The sequence below is a fragment of the Pituophis catenifer genome, unplaced genomic scaffold, assembly GCF_029215685.1.
Source record: "Pituophis catenifer annectens isolate HBS135680 unplaced genomic scaffold, rPitCat1.0.hap2 SCAF_3, whole genome shotgun sequence".
NCBI lineage: Eukaryota > Metazoa > Chordata > Lepidosauria > Squamata > Colubridae > Pituophis > Pituophis catenifer.
This window is the reverse complement of record NW_027256883.1, coordinates 94,145,973-94,162,500: the sequence shown is the minus strand read 5'-3', so window position 1 is coordinate 94,162,500 and position 16,528 is coordinate 94,145,973. Positions and strand designations below refer to the sequence as shown.

Sequence of the window (16,528 nt, the reverse complement as noted above, 5' to 3'; positions counted from 1 at the left end):
GGTTTTCTTTGGGCAGATTAGTCTGCCCAAATGTGCTTTTCTTTGGGCAGATTAGTCTTGTTTTATTTTATTTTATTTTTTTGGAAACACATTAAAAATAGTTTTTTTGCCTTATAATAATAATCAAGTCAGGTTCAGAACATTATTATAATTGTTTATAAATAAATATTTAGATTTAATCATTAAAAAAACATTTTTGTTACAGTTTTGGGGAGCACCATGAACTTGGACAAAAATATACTGCAGGAGGAAGATAAAAGTTTAAGTGGCAGCACTGATCTTACTGTTTCAGTGAGTGAAGAGGAAGAGGAATCGAATTATTTGAAACTACAACAGAATCTAAACAGTACAGATTGCAAACTTGACAACGTAATATGTAATAATGAAGAATATTCTCAAATATTTTTTTCAACTGAACACTCATCATCTGGCCCCGACCTAAGGTAAAACTAAACCAGTAATGTTCACTTGTATTTGTTTTGTTTATTTTTATATCTGCTCATTTTACAATTTTAAGTAGCACACAGTAATAATAAAAGAGGTGTCTAAAAATATACCTCACAATTAAAAATTAAAAGATAAGTTAAACATAATAATATTAGTATAAGACCAACATCTAGATGATCCAACATTTAGGTATTAGTTGGTAAATACTTATTTAAAGAAATAAATGTTAAAGAAAATGTTGATGATCGACTAGGTGTACCTCTGGGAGTATATTTCATAATGTAGGGGCAATCACTGAGAAGGTCCGTCTTCTGGCTGCTGTTTTCCTCACTTTGCACCAGAGCCAGTATTGTTGATATGTCCTCTCTAGATGATTGCACAGGATAGATATCTATGCCTTATAAGAGATGATATATGCCCTATAGTATCCATTCCTTTCAACTGGTATGGATTTTTTTCTTCCTATTGATCAGTGTAATGGAAGTATGCCTGCTTATTTAATTCAAGGTGTCACCTAATGTAGCAAATCTCAGTCTCTTATGTTAACATTTTCACTTTTTAGCAGATATGGAACTATCATGAACAATTAATCAGTTTTTCCTCTGCACTATATAGAAAGCCATTAAAAGTAGCAAAGAGATACCAAAATTAAAATTATACTGTTTTCCTAAATTTAGCTTAACACAACTACTCAGATAGTTATCCAATTCGGGGTGGGTTAAGATAGTGCTTTTCCATCTATAAAGATTCTGAATCTTTATGTGGGTAACATTTTATGTGGTAGTCACATTTTTCTCTTGTTTGTTTTATTGGGTTTTTTTAAATACCTGTCCTGTACCCTAACTCCCCTGCATACGGTAATAATAGTTTCTCTGTCTTTCTTCTAAATACTTCTTTACAAATTTTCTAGAACCAATACATTGTTATTTCATAACATCACATTAAATCTGAGCAGTTAAATATATTTAGAGTTGATATGAAACCTAGTCTGGGACTACTGTATATTTTTATCCTTTATAATTACTTGCTAGTTATATTTTTTTCTTCTTTTCTGACCCTTTTAAATTGTGTTTGCAAGATAATGTGTTGACAAGCAACTTCTGATTTGTTATGAGGGAGTTGAAAATATTAATAGTATACACTACAGGATGTCATCTTCCTTAAATCTTAGTTAAATCTCATTTATCATAATTGAATCACTGTGACAGACATGCCAAGAGTCATTTTGGATTGCATCAAGATGTAAATGGAATAAATAAATGTATTTATGAAATAAGGTTGAATGTAATTAAAGAATTGATTAATTTTCGAGATGTTAAGAACATAGTTTAATTAGTATTTTACATTTTTCTAGATATCATTTAGAAATAAAAATAACACGTTTATATATGTAGCTTTTATTATATACAGCTAGTTCTCAACTTACAACCATTTGTTTGGCAACTATTCGAAGTTACAATGGCATTGAAAAATGGGACTTAATGACTGGTCCTCGCATTTACCACCATCAAAATTCAGGCATTTACAGCAAGTGTAACAAGTGCTTACAATGGTTGCAGCATCTTGGGATCATGTGATCACCTTTTGTGTCCTTCCCAGCCAGCCTTTAACAAGCAAAGTCAATGGAAGAAGTCAGATTTGCTTAAAAACAAGTAATTTGCTTGACAACTGCAGTGGTTTGCTTAACAACCATGGCTAAAAAGTTCTAAAATTGAGTACAACTCACTAAACAACCATCCTGCTTAGCACTGAAAATTCTGGTCCCAATTGTGGTCATAAATCAAGGACTACCTGTATAACCTTTATTATATTGTCTCTGTGTTAATTGAAATGGTGTGCTGTTGCAAATGACAGTAACACTTTATGTAAGTTGTTATAATTTTACGTATTGTAAATATGCATCCCCCCCTAGTCGGTACTATTTAAGATTGCAATTAGGTATTGGACTAGGCCATTTACTGGTAAGTCCTTAAAGCAGCATTAACAATATACTGAATTGTAATTAAATCTCTCTAAACTAAATCTCTCTGAACCTTGTATCTCTGCTTGTTCACTGGGATTTTGCCATATGTGTTTTTAAAATTCTGCCACCAGTTTTCATAGGTGTCTCTATTGATCCATCTGAATCCTACCCTACCACCACATTTTTATTTTAAAATTTAAGAGTGGAACTAGCAACAAGCATCATAATGATATCTTATGAGAATTTATTAGTATCATGCTACCATGTAGCCATTGGCCTATTAATATTGATACTACCAGGGAAATAAATCAATGAATAATCTATTAAATTGTGTATGATCTTTCAAAATTTTCATGTGTCAGTTGTCAAACTGAGGGAGAATCTTGTTTTACATTTTGTTTGTTCCCATCACTAACCTGTGCTTCATTTAGAGCCTTAGCAAGTCCAGACTCTTCGACTTAGCACTTAGGAAAATAATGAGTATTTCAAGCTTAGGTTTAAGAAGGAACAAGGCAGAGACCTTTTGCTTGTGTTGCTTCAGCTGCATTCAAGAGGACTTAGCACAGATGGATTGTGCATTACAAAATGTAACACATAATTCAAGCTGTCAGCTTAATCAGACTGTTTCCAGGAAGCAACCTGTAAAGAGAAAGACCCCTTGTTTGCTGACCCCTGATCCATAGCCTGCTGCATCATGTCATCCATTTTGCTTTTCTTTATTTATGTGTCCTTTCCTTCCCCTTCTTTTTATTAATGTATTCCCTTCAAGTGGCACCCTGGAAAGACCACCCAGAGGGAGGAGCACAATAGGGAATGACCTAGCTGAAATAGAGATTTTGTAAGACTTCAGTGCAATGAAAAGCCCTGTTGAACTGCCTGTGTGTTCTTACTGGTTCAGTGTGTATTAGTTTAAAACTCAAAACTTCACTCCCACACCACCTTCATTTTTCAGTGTTCACCATTACTCTTATGGGAATGCACTACAATCATTTTCAGTAACTTAAATGTTTTACAGTGCTGTGTGAATCGTGCACACTATGCATTAAAGTTGTAAATATTTTAGAAGCTTAGTAGGATCTCTGAATATTGTTTTGGTACTATATTTATAGGCCAGCTGTGTGTTTGCTTTATAGAGTTTTGCTGGAACAAAGCTGGCAGACTGAAATAAAAATCTGAATAGCTATTTACACCTCTATAAAAGGATTAGCAGTACTCCATTGTTAAAATGCTTAAATCTTAATTTGCATCATTATAGAGGCATCCCATTATTATAATTCCCCATAAATCGGAGTTATGTTTTCCACCTGTAGGGATCCATTAGCCGTTTCCATTCATATAGTATCATACTTTTTGGTTGTTTTAAATTAGAAATAGCCAAATACTGAGTTGCGTCAACCACAGTTTGCAATACCATTGCATTATTGGCCAAATTTGGCCCTAAAATTTATTAAGTTTCTTTGCTAATCATGTTATACATAGAAATAAACATCATATGATAAATTATTTGTGTTACAATAGTCTAGCAGAACAGATTCACTTTTTATACACCAAACCAGGACAGTGTTTTACTAGTTGCATGAATTCTGCAAACTTATAATATACAACTTGAGCTATGGTTGATTCAGGTTGTATGTCTCATTCTTTTTTTTTTCTTTGACATTTAGGAATTCCCAATATATACGATGCCAGCTTCACATTGCAAATTTCTTATCTCTGCTTTGTTGATTGCTGCTTTTGAAGATAAACCCTACACAATATGATAATGCTGCCTCATACAACATTTATATCCCTATCTAAATGTCACCAAAAAAGGAACGAGAAAAAGTATTTTCAGTATTTTAGTTCAGTGCTTCTTGGTATAATCCAGAGAAGGCATATATATACAATGAAATACAGCAAAAGTGCTTCTACTTCCCCATTTATTTTAATATGCTGTATTTTAATATCAATATTTTAGTAGATTGTTAAACAATGTGTTCTTACTACTGCATGAAATGCATTTTTTCCTTATTTCTGCAGGGAATGCCTGTCACTTGAAGGATTTTGTCATGTCTTAACTTTCATAGAAGAACTGGTGGCCAAAGTACCTTCTGGATACTCGGCATTATACCAGAGCGGAACTGCTAATACAGCAGAACTAGAGAAGCTTATAAGGTCAATGGCTAGTTTCATTTAATGTGAAATGTGAGAATGCTATCTATATAACTATTCAGATTGTGGCGTTAATAACTCCATTTGAATTTACTTCAGATTAATGCTCCACCACAAAAATCCTGGATTGTTCTCATTTCCAAGTGGTCTGTTTGGAAGAATAATATAAAGGAGATGTTTTAACAATGAGGCACACATTGTGTACTTCAGGGTTCATATTAAATGGAGTTCAAGTGATTAGAGCTCTCAAAAGAGACTTTTCAGTACATATAATTATTATTGATTTTGGAGAAAGAGCAATATTATTTTGTTTTGTTAAACTGGAGGAAGATAGGAAACCACAGACTTAGTGTGGCACCTTTCACTTCCCTCTCAAATTTGGGAGCTCACTATAACACTTAGTAACTTTGCCTTCTATTTAAGATAAATATTCTTCTTTTTGGAATGGCCACAGATTATTTTAGTAATCTGTAGCTAAGATCTCTTTATAACAGCATTGTAGGAACAATTTGTTTTAAAATAATTGATTCCTCATTAATATATTTTTTAAAAATTGTACAATGGAAGGGACTTTATATTTGGCAATTACGTTTTCATTATTCTGATTTATTTCGGTAGGTTACAAGTCAGACCCAGAGTGTTTTTATTGGCCACATCCTAATCCAGAACTCTTTTTTTTCTCTCATTCCTCCTAGGAATGTTGAAAGAATTATGCATATATTCTTCACACTTGACAATGTTGGCATTGCAGGCTCATACTCTAGCTTGAGGTAGTGAGTTCAAATCTTGAAGTAGAAATGCTGAATATGAAAACGGACTTCCTAAATGGCCTATCACATTCTTCCCCAAACACTTTCATTTTATCCAACTGTGTGTCACAGTTATTTCTGTGATTTCAGCTGGGTAACATATCAATTATCAGATGTGCAATCGAAGTTTTTTTGGTTCTCAGGATGCTACAGGTGAAGAAGTTGGTGCATGCATATACTTTGACCTATTCATATTTGATCAATATATTAATAGTGTTTTAAATTTCATTGATAAAATATAAATTACCTGTTTTTAAGTACATGATTTCATTTATAGCCTCTGTAATAAAGGTGGCAACTTGGCACAAGAAAACTTTGAAGCATGTGAAGCGCTTGTCCTTTATCAACTTCAGAAATTATTGCAAAATACAATGAATGGATGCCTTTTACAAGATAAAATGCTTAATGACAAAAAGGAAAGACTGAATGAAGAACAAAGCAGGTATGATCACTTAATGTTCACAGATCCATCATTCTTATAAGTCACATGCTGTATATGATATGAAATCAAAGCACTTCAAGAGAGTTGCATGCATCAGGTTATAGTTTAACTATTCAAAATATAGAAATTAAGTATGTTTTATAAAACAATCCTGTACATGTTTACTTTGGTTTAAGAATTCAGTGAGACTTATTCCCAGGTAAGAATGTTTAGAATAGGAGCTTTAAAAGGAAAGAGATGGATAGGAAAAAGAAACCTTAGATAGTAAGCAGAGCAATAGCTAACACCAGGGTAGCTGAGAATACATAAAGTGTTAACTTAGGCTTTTGGCAGTGCATCTGTCAGCATGTACATAGGTAAACACACATATACACAACCTATTACTAGCCTACTACTTTTAACACATAAAACTCCCTCAAATACATTAATGCACAAATAGTTCCCCACAAATAGACTCGTGAGAGATTGTGAGAAACAGATGGGAGGAGTTCAATGTGCATGAAGAGATAGCACAGCTCACAGGTGGGAGCTGAGGGAAGAAAATTTGGATTGTGGTACGCTGCTAAGAGTTGTTTCAGTGAGATGGACGACCATATACATTTGATTAATAATAAATATTTCAGAGATTCTGTCCTAATTGTCCTCCATCTATCCATGTTCCTGAATTAGTTTGAATGCATTTTAATGGTGGGGGTGGCCATGGTGGCCATTTGACACAGTCTCAAGATGCATTTTTTTCCTGTATTTCTTTCCACAGTTCTTTACTGTAATCATTTTCCTATCTCTTTTACCAGATATTACTGGCAAACATTTATTCTTCATATTCCACTAAACGTTTTATTTCTAAATTTATATCCCATTGTTTAATAGTAAATTGCTTTTCCAGGCAGAAAAGCTATTTATACTATTGTATTTTTATTATTCAACTAATAATAAAAATACAATAACATAAATAACATGATAATACGAGATCTAACATCAGAGGTAAATTTCCAGGATAGTAAATAGAAATGGCTGTCAATTATAGATTGTTGATTGTAGTTTAAATGGACCTACAGTATGTAAAATCTGGCATTAAACTGTAGGATGTTGCTTGTTTTCTATCTAGATCAGGCACTTACTTGAGGCCACATAATTGTAATCCAGTCCAATCCAGTCCTCCTGCAGCATTCTGCTGGCCAAAAACGGGCTGCGCAGATGCCCTGCACAGCCCATTTTTAGCTGACAGAGTGCTGCTGGAGGCCGGGGAGGCCAAAAACAGGCCACACAGGGGCCTCGCAGGGCCTCCGTGTGGCCCGTTTTGGCTGGCAGAGGCACCGTGAGGTGCTCCTTTTAATATTTCCAGGCCAGCCCCATGGCCTCTCTCAATAAGCACCCCTGTTCAATAAGAACCAGTTTCAATTCCCAGCTATTTTGCCTCTTTAAACATTGTTCAACTTTTAAAGGATAAAGTATGATATTTCTAGTCATTTGAATTATATATTGAATCCAAAATAACGTGTCAAAATACCTTAATGAATAATGTTCTCAGGTGTGATGGTATGCGGGAATGACCTTGGGAGACAGGAGGAAGACCCGCAGCTTAGACAACATCTGATAAGAGGCAACTACAGGTGGGGGGAAAACATGGGGAATGTTTCAAAATCGACCCCTTTAGTTTATTGGTAACTAAAAAGAGAGGATGGGAGAAATATTTTCAGTCTTGTAAGATTCTGTTTAATGTAATTTTACAGTAAAGATCATGCTGATGCTCCTGATTATGTTTCTGGCCTGGACTGCCTTGAAAAACTCATATTAGGACTCTTGAGAAGACACCAAAAGATATAATAAATCAACTACAGATTGCACAACTGGATTACATTAGCTATTAAGTGAATGGTAAAACTCTGAATTCAGTTTTTGCTAAACATGGCCTTTTTTGTGTGCATTGTCTTTATTATATTCTGCCAAACTCAGAAGGTGAATTTTGGCAATTTACGCTATAACACACAAAAAAATAGGGGAGAAAAAAACTACTGTAAAAGCACAAAACATCTCAATAACCAAATCAATCTAATTTCATTTTTCTATAATATATATATTGGAAAAGTTATTTTAATGAAAACAATATAGTTTAATAAAAGAAACAAAGATGAAGTCTAATAAGAGATCAAAAATATTAAAATAAAACAAAGTCTGATCTCAAATTATTCCATCCCTCTAGGCTGATGAAAGCAGAAAGAAAAGTTTGTCACTCTGGAATTATTCCATATTTCAGTTCTATATAAACAATATCTCATGCCAACCTAGCTGTTTTTTAAGCATTTTAAATGAAAACCTTTTTTCTGTTTTGTCTAGATCTGAATTGGCATCTTATTTTACTAAGATTTGGGAACGTTTAAGCAAACATATCTTATTGTTGCAAAAGCACCACATTTTACTCAGACAAGAAGTGAAAGACATGTTTGGTACCCTATTGATTTTGGAGAGGCATAAACAAGAAAGCCCGGTCAGTATGTTTCCTAACTTCCTGCATGTTTGAGTAATGCCAGGGAATGACACCTGGTGAATGATTTTCAGATGAAGGAATTATATCTCTGTGTGTACTGTATAGCAGTAATTTTACATATAGATCATGTAATGTGGTTGCTAAAAAGGCTTTTTTGGTATCTAGCTGCTGATTATTTTCTAAAACGTGAATGTCCTGATTGCTAATCGATAACCAGTCAGAATGCTTACATGCATTAATTTGAAGGAAGATATAAAACAATTTCTAAAACTTAAGGAGATAAAACATTTTTGCATATTCTTGTCACTGAATGTTATTAGCGTTTCAGATTGGTCTTTATTTCATTTAATTCATAAAGTTATCTGACATATGAGGTACTGAAATGAAAACATAATTTCCCAGAAAACCTTTAACTAAATACTTAGACGTAAGCTGCAGCAAGTTTTTTTTTAATCTTACATTCAATTTTGTATGAAAAAGCCAAATGATTTTAGTGCTTCTAATATTGATATCCTAAATTGTAATTAAAAATTATAGAATATTTTCTGTATTTGCAATATTTACAATATTCTAAGTTATCTAATAAAAGTCACTAATATTTCATATTATACAATACCGTATTTTCTGGCGTATAAGACAACTGGGCGTATAAGATGACCCCCGACTTTTCCTGTTAAAATATAGGGTTTGGGCTATACTCGCCGTATAAGACTACCCCTCTTCCAACACACACCAAATAAAAATTAAAAAACATCAACTGGCTCACCCACAATGTAAAAGCAGCTGTGCTAGACCCAAAATGGCCCCTACAACAAGCAGGAACCTCACACAGCCACAAAAAGCCCAAAAAAACAACTTTCACACTTTACACACACACAACACAACACAACTGGCTCACCCACAATGTAAAAGCAGCAGTGCTAGACCCAAAATGGCCCCTGCAACAAGCAGGAACCTCACACAGCCACAAAAAGCCCAAAAAAACATCTTTCACACTTTACACACACACAACACAACACAACTGGCTCACCCACAATGTAAAAGCAGCTGTGCTAGACCCAAAATGGCCCCTGCAACAAGCAGGAACCTCACACAGCCACAAAAAGCCCAAAAAAACAACTTTCACACTTTACACACACAAAATTCCACATACAGCTTTGTGAGATTTTGTGTGTTTGTGTAGTTAGAGTGAAACACTACAGAAACACACTAAATCTCAGAAAGCTGCACAAATATTATTTTATTTTATTTTATTTTTATTTTTATATGAAAACTAAATTTAAAACTTCCTAAACTTTAAATGGCTAGGTCTAAAAAAGAACAACTAAAAAAAACCCCAATTAACTATTTTTTTTAAAGCTCCCAAAGGGGGAAAAAACTTACCCAATAGAACAGGGGTCTCCAACCTTGGCAACTTTAAGACTTGTAGACTTCAACTCCCAGAATTCCTCAGCCAGCAAAACAAAGCTGGCTAAGGAATTCTGGGAGTTGAAGTCCACAACTCCCTGCCTGCTTGATTTCAGGCAGGGAGTGGCTTGCTGATGGAATGGATTCAGGCAAGCGAAGCAAGGCAAGCGTTGTGACTAGCAGCTAAGGTAAGCAAGCTGGAGGGGGAAAACTTTTTTCCTTTTACATGGCTCTGGCAATCCCAGCTGCGTTGCCTGATTAGCAGGCAACTCAGCTGGGATCGCCAGAGCTTGGATCGCCAGAGCCATTTAAGGCTCGTCAGAGCCTTTTGGGCTGGTTTGCCTGGTTACAGGAGAACGATACCCAGCGTATAAGACGACCCCCGACTTTTGAGAAGATTTTCATATGTTAAAAAGTCGTCTTATACGCTGGAAAATACGGTAATATAAAATTATTTTATTAAAATACTACAGTGTATCAAGATTTATAACAATGTAATAAAGAGGAAAAAATAAAAATAAAACATAATTTCCTTCTTGTTCAGTAAGTAGTTGTATCATTTTAGGATGTAATAAATGCAGCACTGTAACATTTCCTGTCTTTATTGATAGATCTCTTACATCACTATGTAAAAAATTTTGTCCCAATATGTGGCAAACGTCTTCAACTCAGGGAAGTTTTAAGAATTTTCTAGCAAACCTATTTCAGGTTCTGACAGCGTTTCTCTGGGATTTAAGCCTGAACATTGATTTGGCCATTACAAAACTCCAAAGTTCCTCAGCTGTTCCTTTTGTTTGCGTGTTAGTGAACACTGAATTGGTGCATGAGCCACTTGTGTTTCAGTTTCAGTGAGCAAACATATTGTTTTATAAAATAATCTAATGAAAAGTTGACTTCATGTTTTTGCCAATATCAAATCATCTGAGAAAGCAAAATATCCCTTTGATACTTTCATTTTTGACTATTGGATATTTTATAGTGAAATACATGCTTGGTTTCTATCAGACATAATGATCCCCCAGAGTGTGAAAAGTTTTATATTTGACTTATTTTTCCATAAAAATTTCCCACAGAAGCCTGGAGGCACATTTTTAGAAAATTTGAGACAATGTTCTTCGTGAACAATAGTTTTCCCTTTCCTATTCTCTCATGAATCCTTTTATATGCAGTGTTTTTCAGATAGCGAAATCATAAATATTAACTTTAGCCAGGATAAAAGGATCCCATTGATCTGAACTTCCTTATGGACTTCTTTGTCCATTCTTTTGGAATGATTTTGACAGGACAGCTATTCTTGAGAAGAGATAATTTTAAATCTCCATTTTCCTGGACCAATTAAGTCGTAGAACTTTAGAAATAGCATTATATCTAATTTCAAGACAATTAGGCATCACATACTTTTTTAATGTGAATCTAGAAATCTAGAATAGAATAGAGCTGGAAGGAACCTTGGAGGTCTTCTAGTCCAATCCCCTGCTCAAGCAGGAGAACCTAAAGTATATCATTTCAGACAAATGACTATCTAGTCTCTTCTTAAAAACCTCCAGTGATGGAGTGCCCACGATTTCTGAAGGCAATCTGTTCCACTGGTTAATTGTCCTCACTGTTAGGAAGTTTCTCCTTAATTCCAAATTGCTTCTCTCTTTGATTAGTTTCCATCCATTGTTTCTTGTCCTGTCCTCTGGTGCTTTGAATAATAATTTGACCCGTTCTTCTTTGTGGCAACCCCTCAAATACTGGAATACTGCTGTCCTTGCACCCCTAATTCTTCTTTTCTTTAGACTAGCCGAGGCCAAAATCTGCAGCCGTTCTTATGGTTTAATCTCCAGGCCTTTTATCCAAACCTTTGTTGCTCTTTGAACTTTTTCCAAAGTCTCAACATCTTTTTGTAGTATGGTGACCAAAATTGGTTGCAGTATTCCAGGTGTGGTCTCACCTGGTTTTATAATGCGGCACTAATATTTCATGTAATCTTGAGTCTATGCCTCTGTTTATACAACCAGGGATTGTATTAGCTTTTTTGACTTTTGCTGCATACTGCAAAAGTGATCATCCACTAGGACTCTAAGGTCCCTCTCACAGTTACTGTTTTTGAGCCAGGTCTCACCTGATCTGTACTTATACCTTTGATTTTTCCTGCCTAAATGTAAAACTTTGCTTTCATCCCCATTAAAATTCATTTTGCTGGATAGGGCCTATCGTTCAAGTTTGTCAAGAACTTTTTGGATCCTGAGGTTGTCTTCTGGGTGTTGGCTTTTCCTGTCTGTTTATTACCATGTTTTCCTGAAAATAAGACCTCCCCGAAAATAAGCCCTTCCTGAAAATATTTAAAAATATTTAAACGCATGCACAGCTGGTCCCCACCATTTCCTCTGGTTAGGGTTAGAGAGACAGAGCTGGAAATCAGGTAAGACGGCAAGATGAGCTCCAAAATAATAAACCTCCCTGAAAATAAGGCCAAGCGTTTATTTCAGGGTTCCAAAAATATAAGACAGGTTCTTATTTTCGGAGAAACATGGTATCATCTGTGAATTTGATGAGTTCCCCTTCTATTACTTCATCTTAGTTATTAATGAAGGTATCTTCAGAAATTCATTTTGAGTGGGATATGATATATTGTGTGATGAGTACATCACTGTGGCAAAAAGAGCCAGATTTTGAGAGTTTTATATCAGGCAAGGTTGTCCTTGCCCTCATTATTTAAAAAAATACCCACACAACTGCCCTAGTTATCATTTTAATAGCTTTGATTGAACAGTTGCTTTTTTCATATAGGCACATTGCTCAGTAGATGACTTTGTTATGAAATAAATAAAACAAGCAGCAAATGTTACGAGAGAGAGAGAGAGAGAAAGAGAGAGAGAGAGAGACTAGTAACATCATTACTGCCGCTATCATTTTGGTGGCATTCTGCAATAATATGCAACAATTCAGAAAATACAAGAGGGCTAATACCAGAACTGTATCCATTTTGAAGAAGATCTTGTTGACATAGTAAATGGTTGCATTTGCTTACATCTCTTAGCAGAAATGGTTAGTTTTTGCCTTTTTCTAGGGCTACTACTAACTTTTCTGGAAACCAGAATATTCCAAGCATCTCATGAATGTTCAGACTCAGACATTGGTATCAATTAATAAAAAGCGTTTTACTGATCTGGAATAGTTCTATGCACGTTATTCAAGTGTTCTATGAACCCGCAGAGTAGGTGAAGTTATTTGAAAACATGGTATGTTTGTTTCATCAGAATATTCTGCACATGCCTGTGTATGCACGGGTGACTCTTATTCTGTCCAGCTGCCAAAGTAATTCTTCAGGAGGATCTCTGAGCTGCTTCCCAACATTGAGGAATGGATTCTGAGGCATGCTTTGGCAAACAATTTGCATAGGCCTAAAACGAATGAATTTTGTTAATATAAGGTCTTTGATAAGCAACTGATCTGAGGGACTTGTATACTTACTAAAAGAGCAGTAATAATGCGATCTCAATTTTCAGAATTCTCATACTCATAAAAAAATAATGCAATGTGTATTAGTTAATTAGTTTCAAAATATATTAAGGCAGGAGCTGTGAGAAGCTCATTTCAGAATTTGCATTATAATTCTGCAAAAATATCAGAATATTTTTAAAAATATTTTATAAAAATGTTTTATTTCTTTTGCTTCAGATTTCTCCAGTGTTGAAAGACTTTGTAGAAGATTGTGAAGACAGATCATTTTCCTGTAGTGATAAAACCTCCTATAATTCACAAGCAGAAAATAGCCCAGAAAAGCAAGGTAAAAATTCAGAATATAGAGAGAACAGAAAATAATATTCTGTAAAATATGTTACATATATTTTTGCATAGAAACATTGAAGAACAAAGACTTAGAAATATATTTGTAATTTGTTAGCAAAGAAGAAACTGAATAATTCCCATTTTAGAAGAAAAGACTCTTACTTAGAAAAGTTTTTGTTGGATTTTATGATAAATTTATCTGCTGAAGGAAATAATTTTAGAAGTGAAAGGTGGTGACGTGCTTAGCAAAGGCTATAGGAAACAAGCCATTAGAAAGTACAAGTAGTCCTTGACTTAGAACAAAAATTGGGACAGGAACTTCCATTGCTAAGTGATGCTGTTGTTAAGTGAGTCTTGCCTCATTTTATGACCTTTTTTGCTGCAATCGTTAAGCAAATCACACAATCATTAAGCAAATCCAGCTTCCACCATTGACGTTGCTTATTGGAAACCTCTGGAAGATATCAAATGGTAATTACATGACTCTGGGACCTGCAACTGTTGTAAACATATACAGGTTGCTAAGCACCCAAATTTTGATTATGTGACCAAGGGACACTTCGATGATTGTAAATGCGAGAACCAATTGTAAATCACTTTTTTCAACACCATCGTAGCTTCAAATATTTGTTAAACAAATGATCATAACTCGAGGACTATCTGTAGACTCTTTTACATAGTACTCCTAAGGAATCATACTTTGTTTATTTTAGTAGAATTTTATCATTTTAAGAGCGCTGGTTGCGCAGTGGTTAGAATGCAATATTAAGGCTAATTCTACACAGCCTGGAGTTTGATCCTGACCGGCTCAGGTTGACTCAGCCTTCCATCCTTCCAAAATGAAGACCCAGATTATTGGGGGCAATATGCTAACGTAAATCACTCAGAGAGTGCTGTAAAATACTATGGAGTGGTATATAAGTCTAGATGCTATTGCTTGCGCTATTGCTATCATTAAAAGAGGCAGTGATTTAAAATAATTACCTAGATTTAGTTTCTGTGTATGTCTGTGCCTGTGTCTTTGTGTATTCTCTTAGGATTAATAGCCAAGTTGGTTAAGTTTGCTGGCAAGTTTTTGCTGACTTTAAATACAGAGACCCAAGATACAGTTGCTGTTTTCTTTGGCAAATAAACAGAGAGAGTAACAACGTATTTTACTAAAGTCCACAGTAGTATCCTTTGTAAAGAACTGTAATGGACAGTTTAGATCAATAAACAAGAGATAACAAAAATGAAAAAGTAAAGGGAATGGGACTTGAAAAGAAAACAAAGTAGTCTGATCACTGTGAGCTTGAAATGTGTTTCATTATTGTTTGTGTTCACATACAAAAATCACAAGCTGGTTTGAAGATGAGAGTAACAAAAAAAAATTCCTAGAAAAGATTGATATTACAGGTAAAAGTAATGGTTGTATAATAGGCTCAAATGTGATGTTTACCTTTATTATACAATGAAACATTGCATTCCAATGCTTGTGAATTACCCTCATTCTGAATAAATCCAGCTACTACATTCTAGGTTCAGACATAAATTGCAAAAACCTAAGGTCCAAACTTATGTCATGCCCACTTTAAGTCTTTGTAATTATGTTATATGTTTTAAACCTTGTGAATATCTATCATTTTAGCCTTTCAGGTCTTGGTATTGGTCTTACAAAGGTCAGTCGCCATGGGGAAGAATCAGTAATTATATGGCAAACTACACATGTTTCTGATTTGATTCTTTTCTTTTCTGCAGTAATTGAACATGTATCATAAGAGTAAGAGCACAAGAAAAGGTGCCAGACAAAAGCAGGATTTCTGCCTCAGAAAGCATTTTGATAAATTTAAAATATTTTGCAATAAGATCTTATCAGAACCTGTTACAGTCTCTTTCTGGTAATTGCATTATGTTTTTAAAAAATAATGTGAAATATAGCATGGCAGATTTTTCTTCTTATTTTTTCTTTTATGTGTGCATATAAGTTAGTAGTATATATTAGCAGTGGTAACAAATGCAGATCTGTAGTCAACATTTTGCAATCCTTTTCTTTTTTAAAAAGAAACAAACTGCGCACACAAATTGGAAATATATAACTGCATGTCAACAAGTAGCATAAAGTTGAAGGATAAATGTGAAAGCTATTGGGTTTTTTTAAATATTAAAAGTGCTTTAATATTTTTATGTATATTTCTGTGACGAAATGGGGTTGAGGGGTACCCCGGACCGTGAACCAGCTCATGAGTAAACACACTGAGACTGAAATGATTCTGACAGAGGCGTCTTGTGTAAAAATATAATTTACTTTAAAACATTTAAAAAGCACTATGTCTTTAAGAAAACACATTAAAAACAAAGTCTTATCTGGGTATGTGAAGCAAGGCTATCTCCCTAGATCCCTCTCCACAATACCGAAACAGTTCACAAAAGAATAAAGCTAGCATGAAGGTAAGCAGCTTCGGCGTCGATACATCATCAAGGCCATCATGGTGGGAGCAGCACGAGCTTCACAGCTGAAAGTCACCTAAAATAAAATCAGTTCAAACAGCAAACATTGCTTGAAGCTTGTGGGAGGAAGAAGATCCAGCAACAGCAGTCCCGATGATAGCTTGCGTGCTAAAAACAGCAAAAGGCAAGCATCCGTGGGAGTCTCTCTGTAACGTCTGGAGTCCTTATCTGCATTCTTCTCCCATCTGCGGCATTGCACCAAGCTTCCTGCAGGAGCTGTGCATTTAGGCCTAGAAGACTAGGCCCGAGTAGCAAGCAAAAGGTCCTTGCTTATATAGGGAGTTAACCTGCAATTAACTAGGGCGGGGAAGGCTTGCAGGTAATTGCCAACAGCAGATGGCTTGATTAAAACCATACTGTTTGTGAGTAGGCAGATAGCCACAGCAATCCTGGAAACACTCGTGACAATTTCTGTTTTAGCTTTCTTTTTTAAAAAAATCTCTAGTTAGGACAAGTTCTACAGTCATAACTGGAATTCTTTTAGCAATGTTAAAGGAGTTATTAAATCAGTGCAGTAAACTCTTTGATTACCTTCTATAAAGAATAATGTTCTGACT

General features: G+C 34.9%; 1 protein-coding gene across 3 annotated transcripts in view; it reads left to right on the top strand.

Moving 5' to 3' along the window:
• KIZ (kizuna centrosomal protein) overlaps window positions 1–16,528 on the top strand; it is an 81,762-nt gene that overhangs the window by 28,869 nt on the left and 36,365 nt on the right. For 2 of the 3 annotated variants that reach the window (XM_070939135.1, XM_070939134.1), the window contains 5 exons: window positions 206–443; window positions 4,430–4,564; window positions 5,648–5,812; window positions 8,150–8,300; window positions 13,374–13,482. In XM_070939135.1, the coding sequence (XP_070795236.1) occupies window positions 206–443; window positions 4,430–4,564; window positions 5,648–5,812; window positions 8,150–8,300; window positions 13,374–13,482 (798 nt within the window). Of the gene's footprint in view, window positions 1–205; window positions 444–4,429; window positions 4,565–5,647; window positions 5,813–7,545; window positions 7,691–8,149; window positions 8,301–13,373; window positions 13,483–16,528 lie in introns of those variants that run through there. The other variant, XR_011600151.1, reaches the window with a different exon arrangement.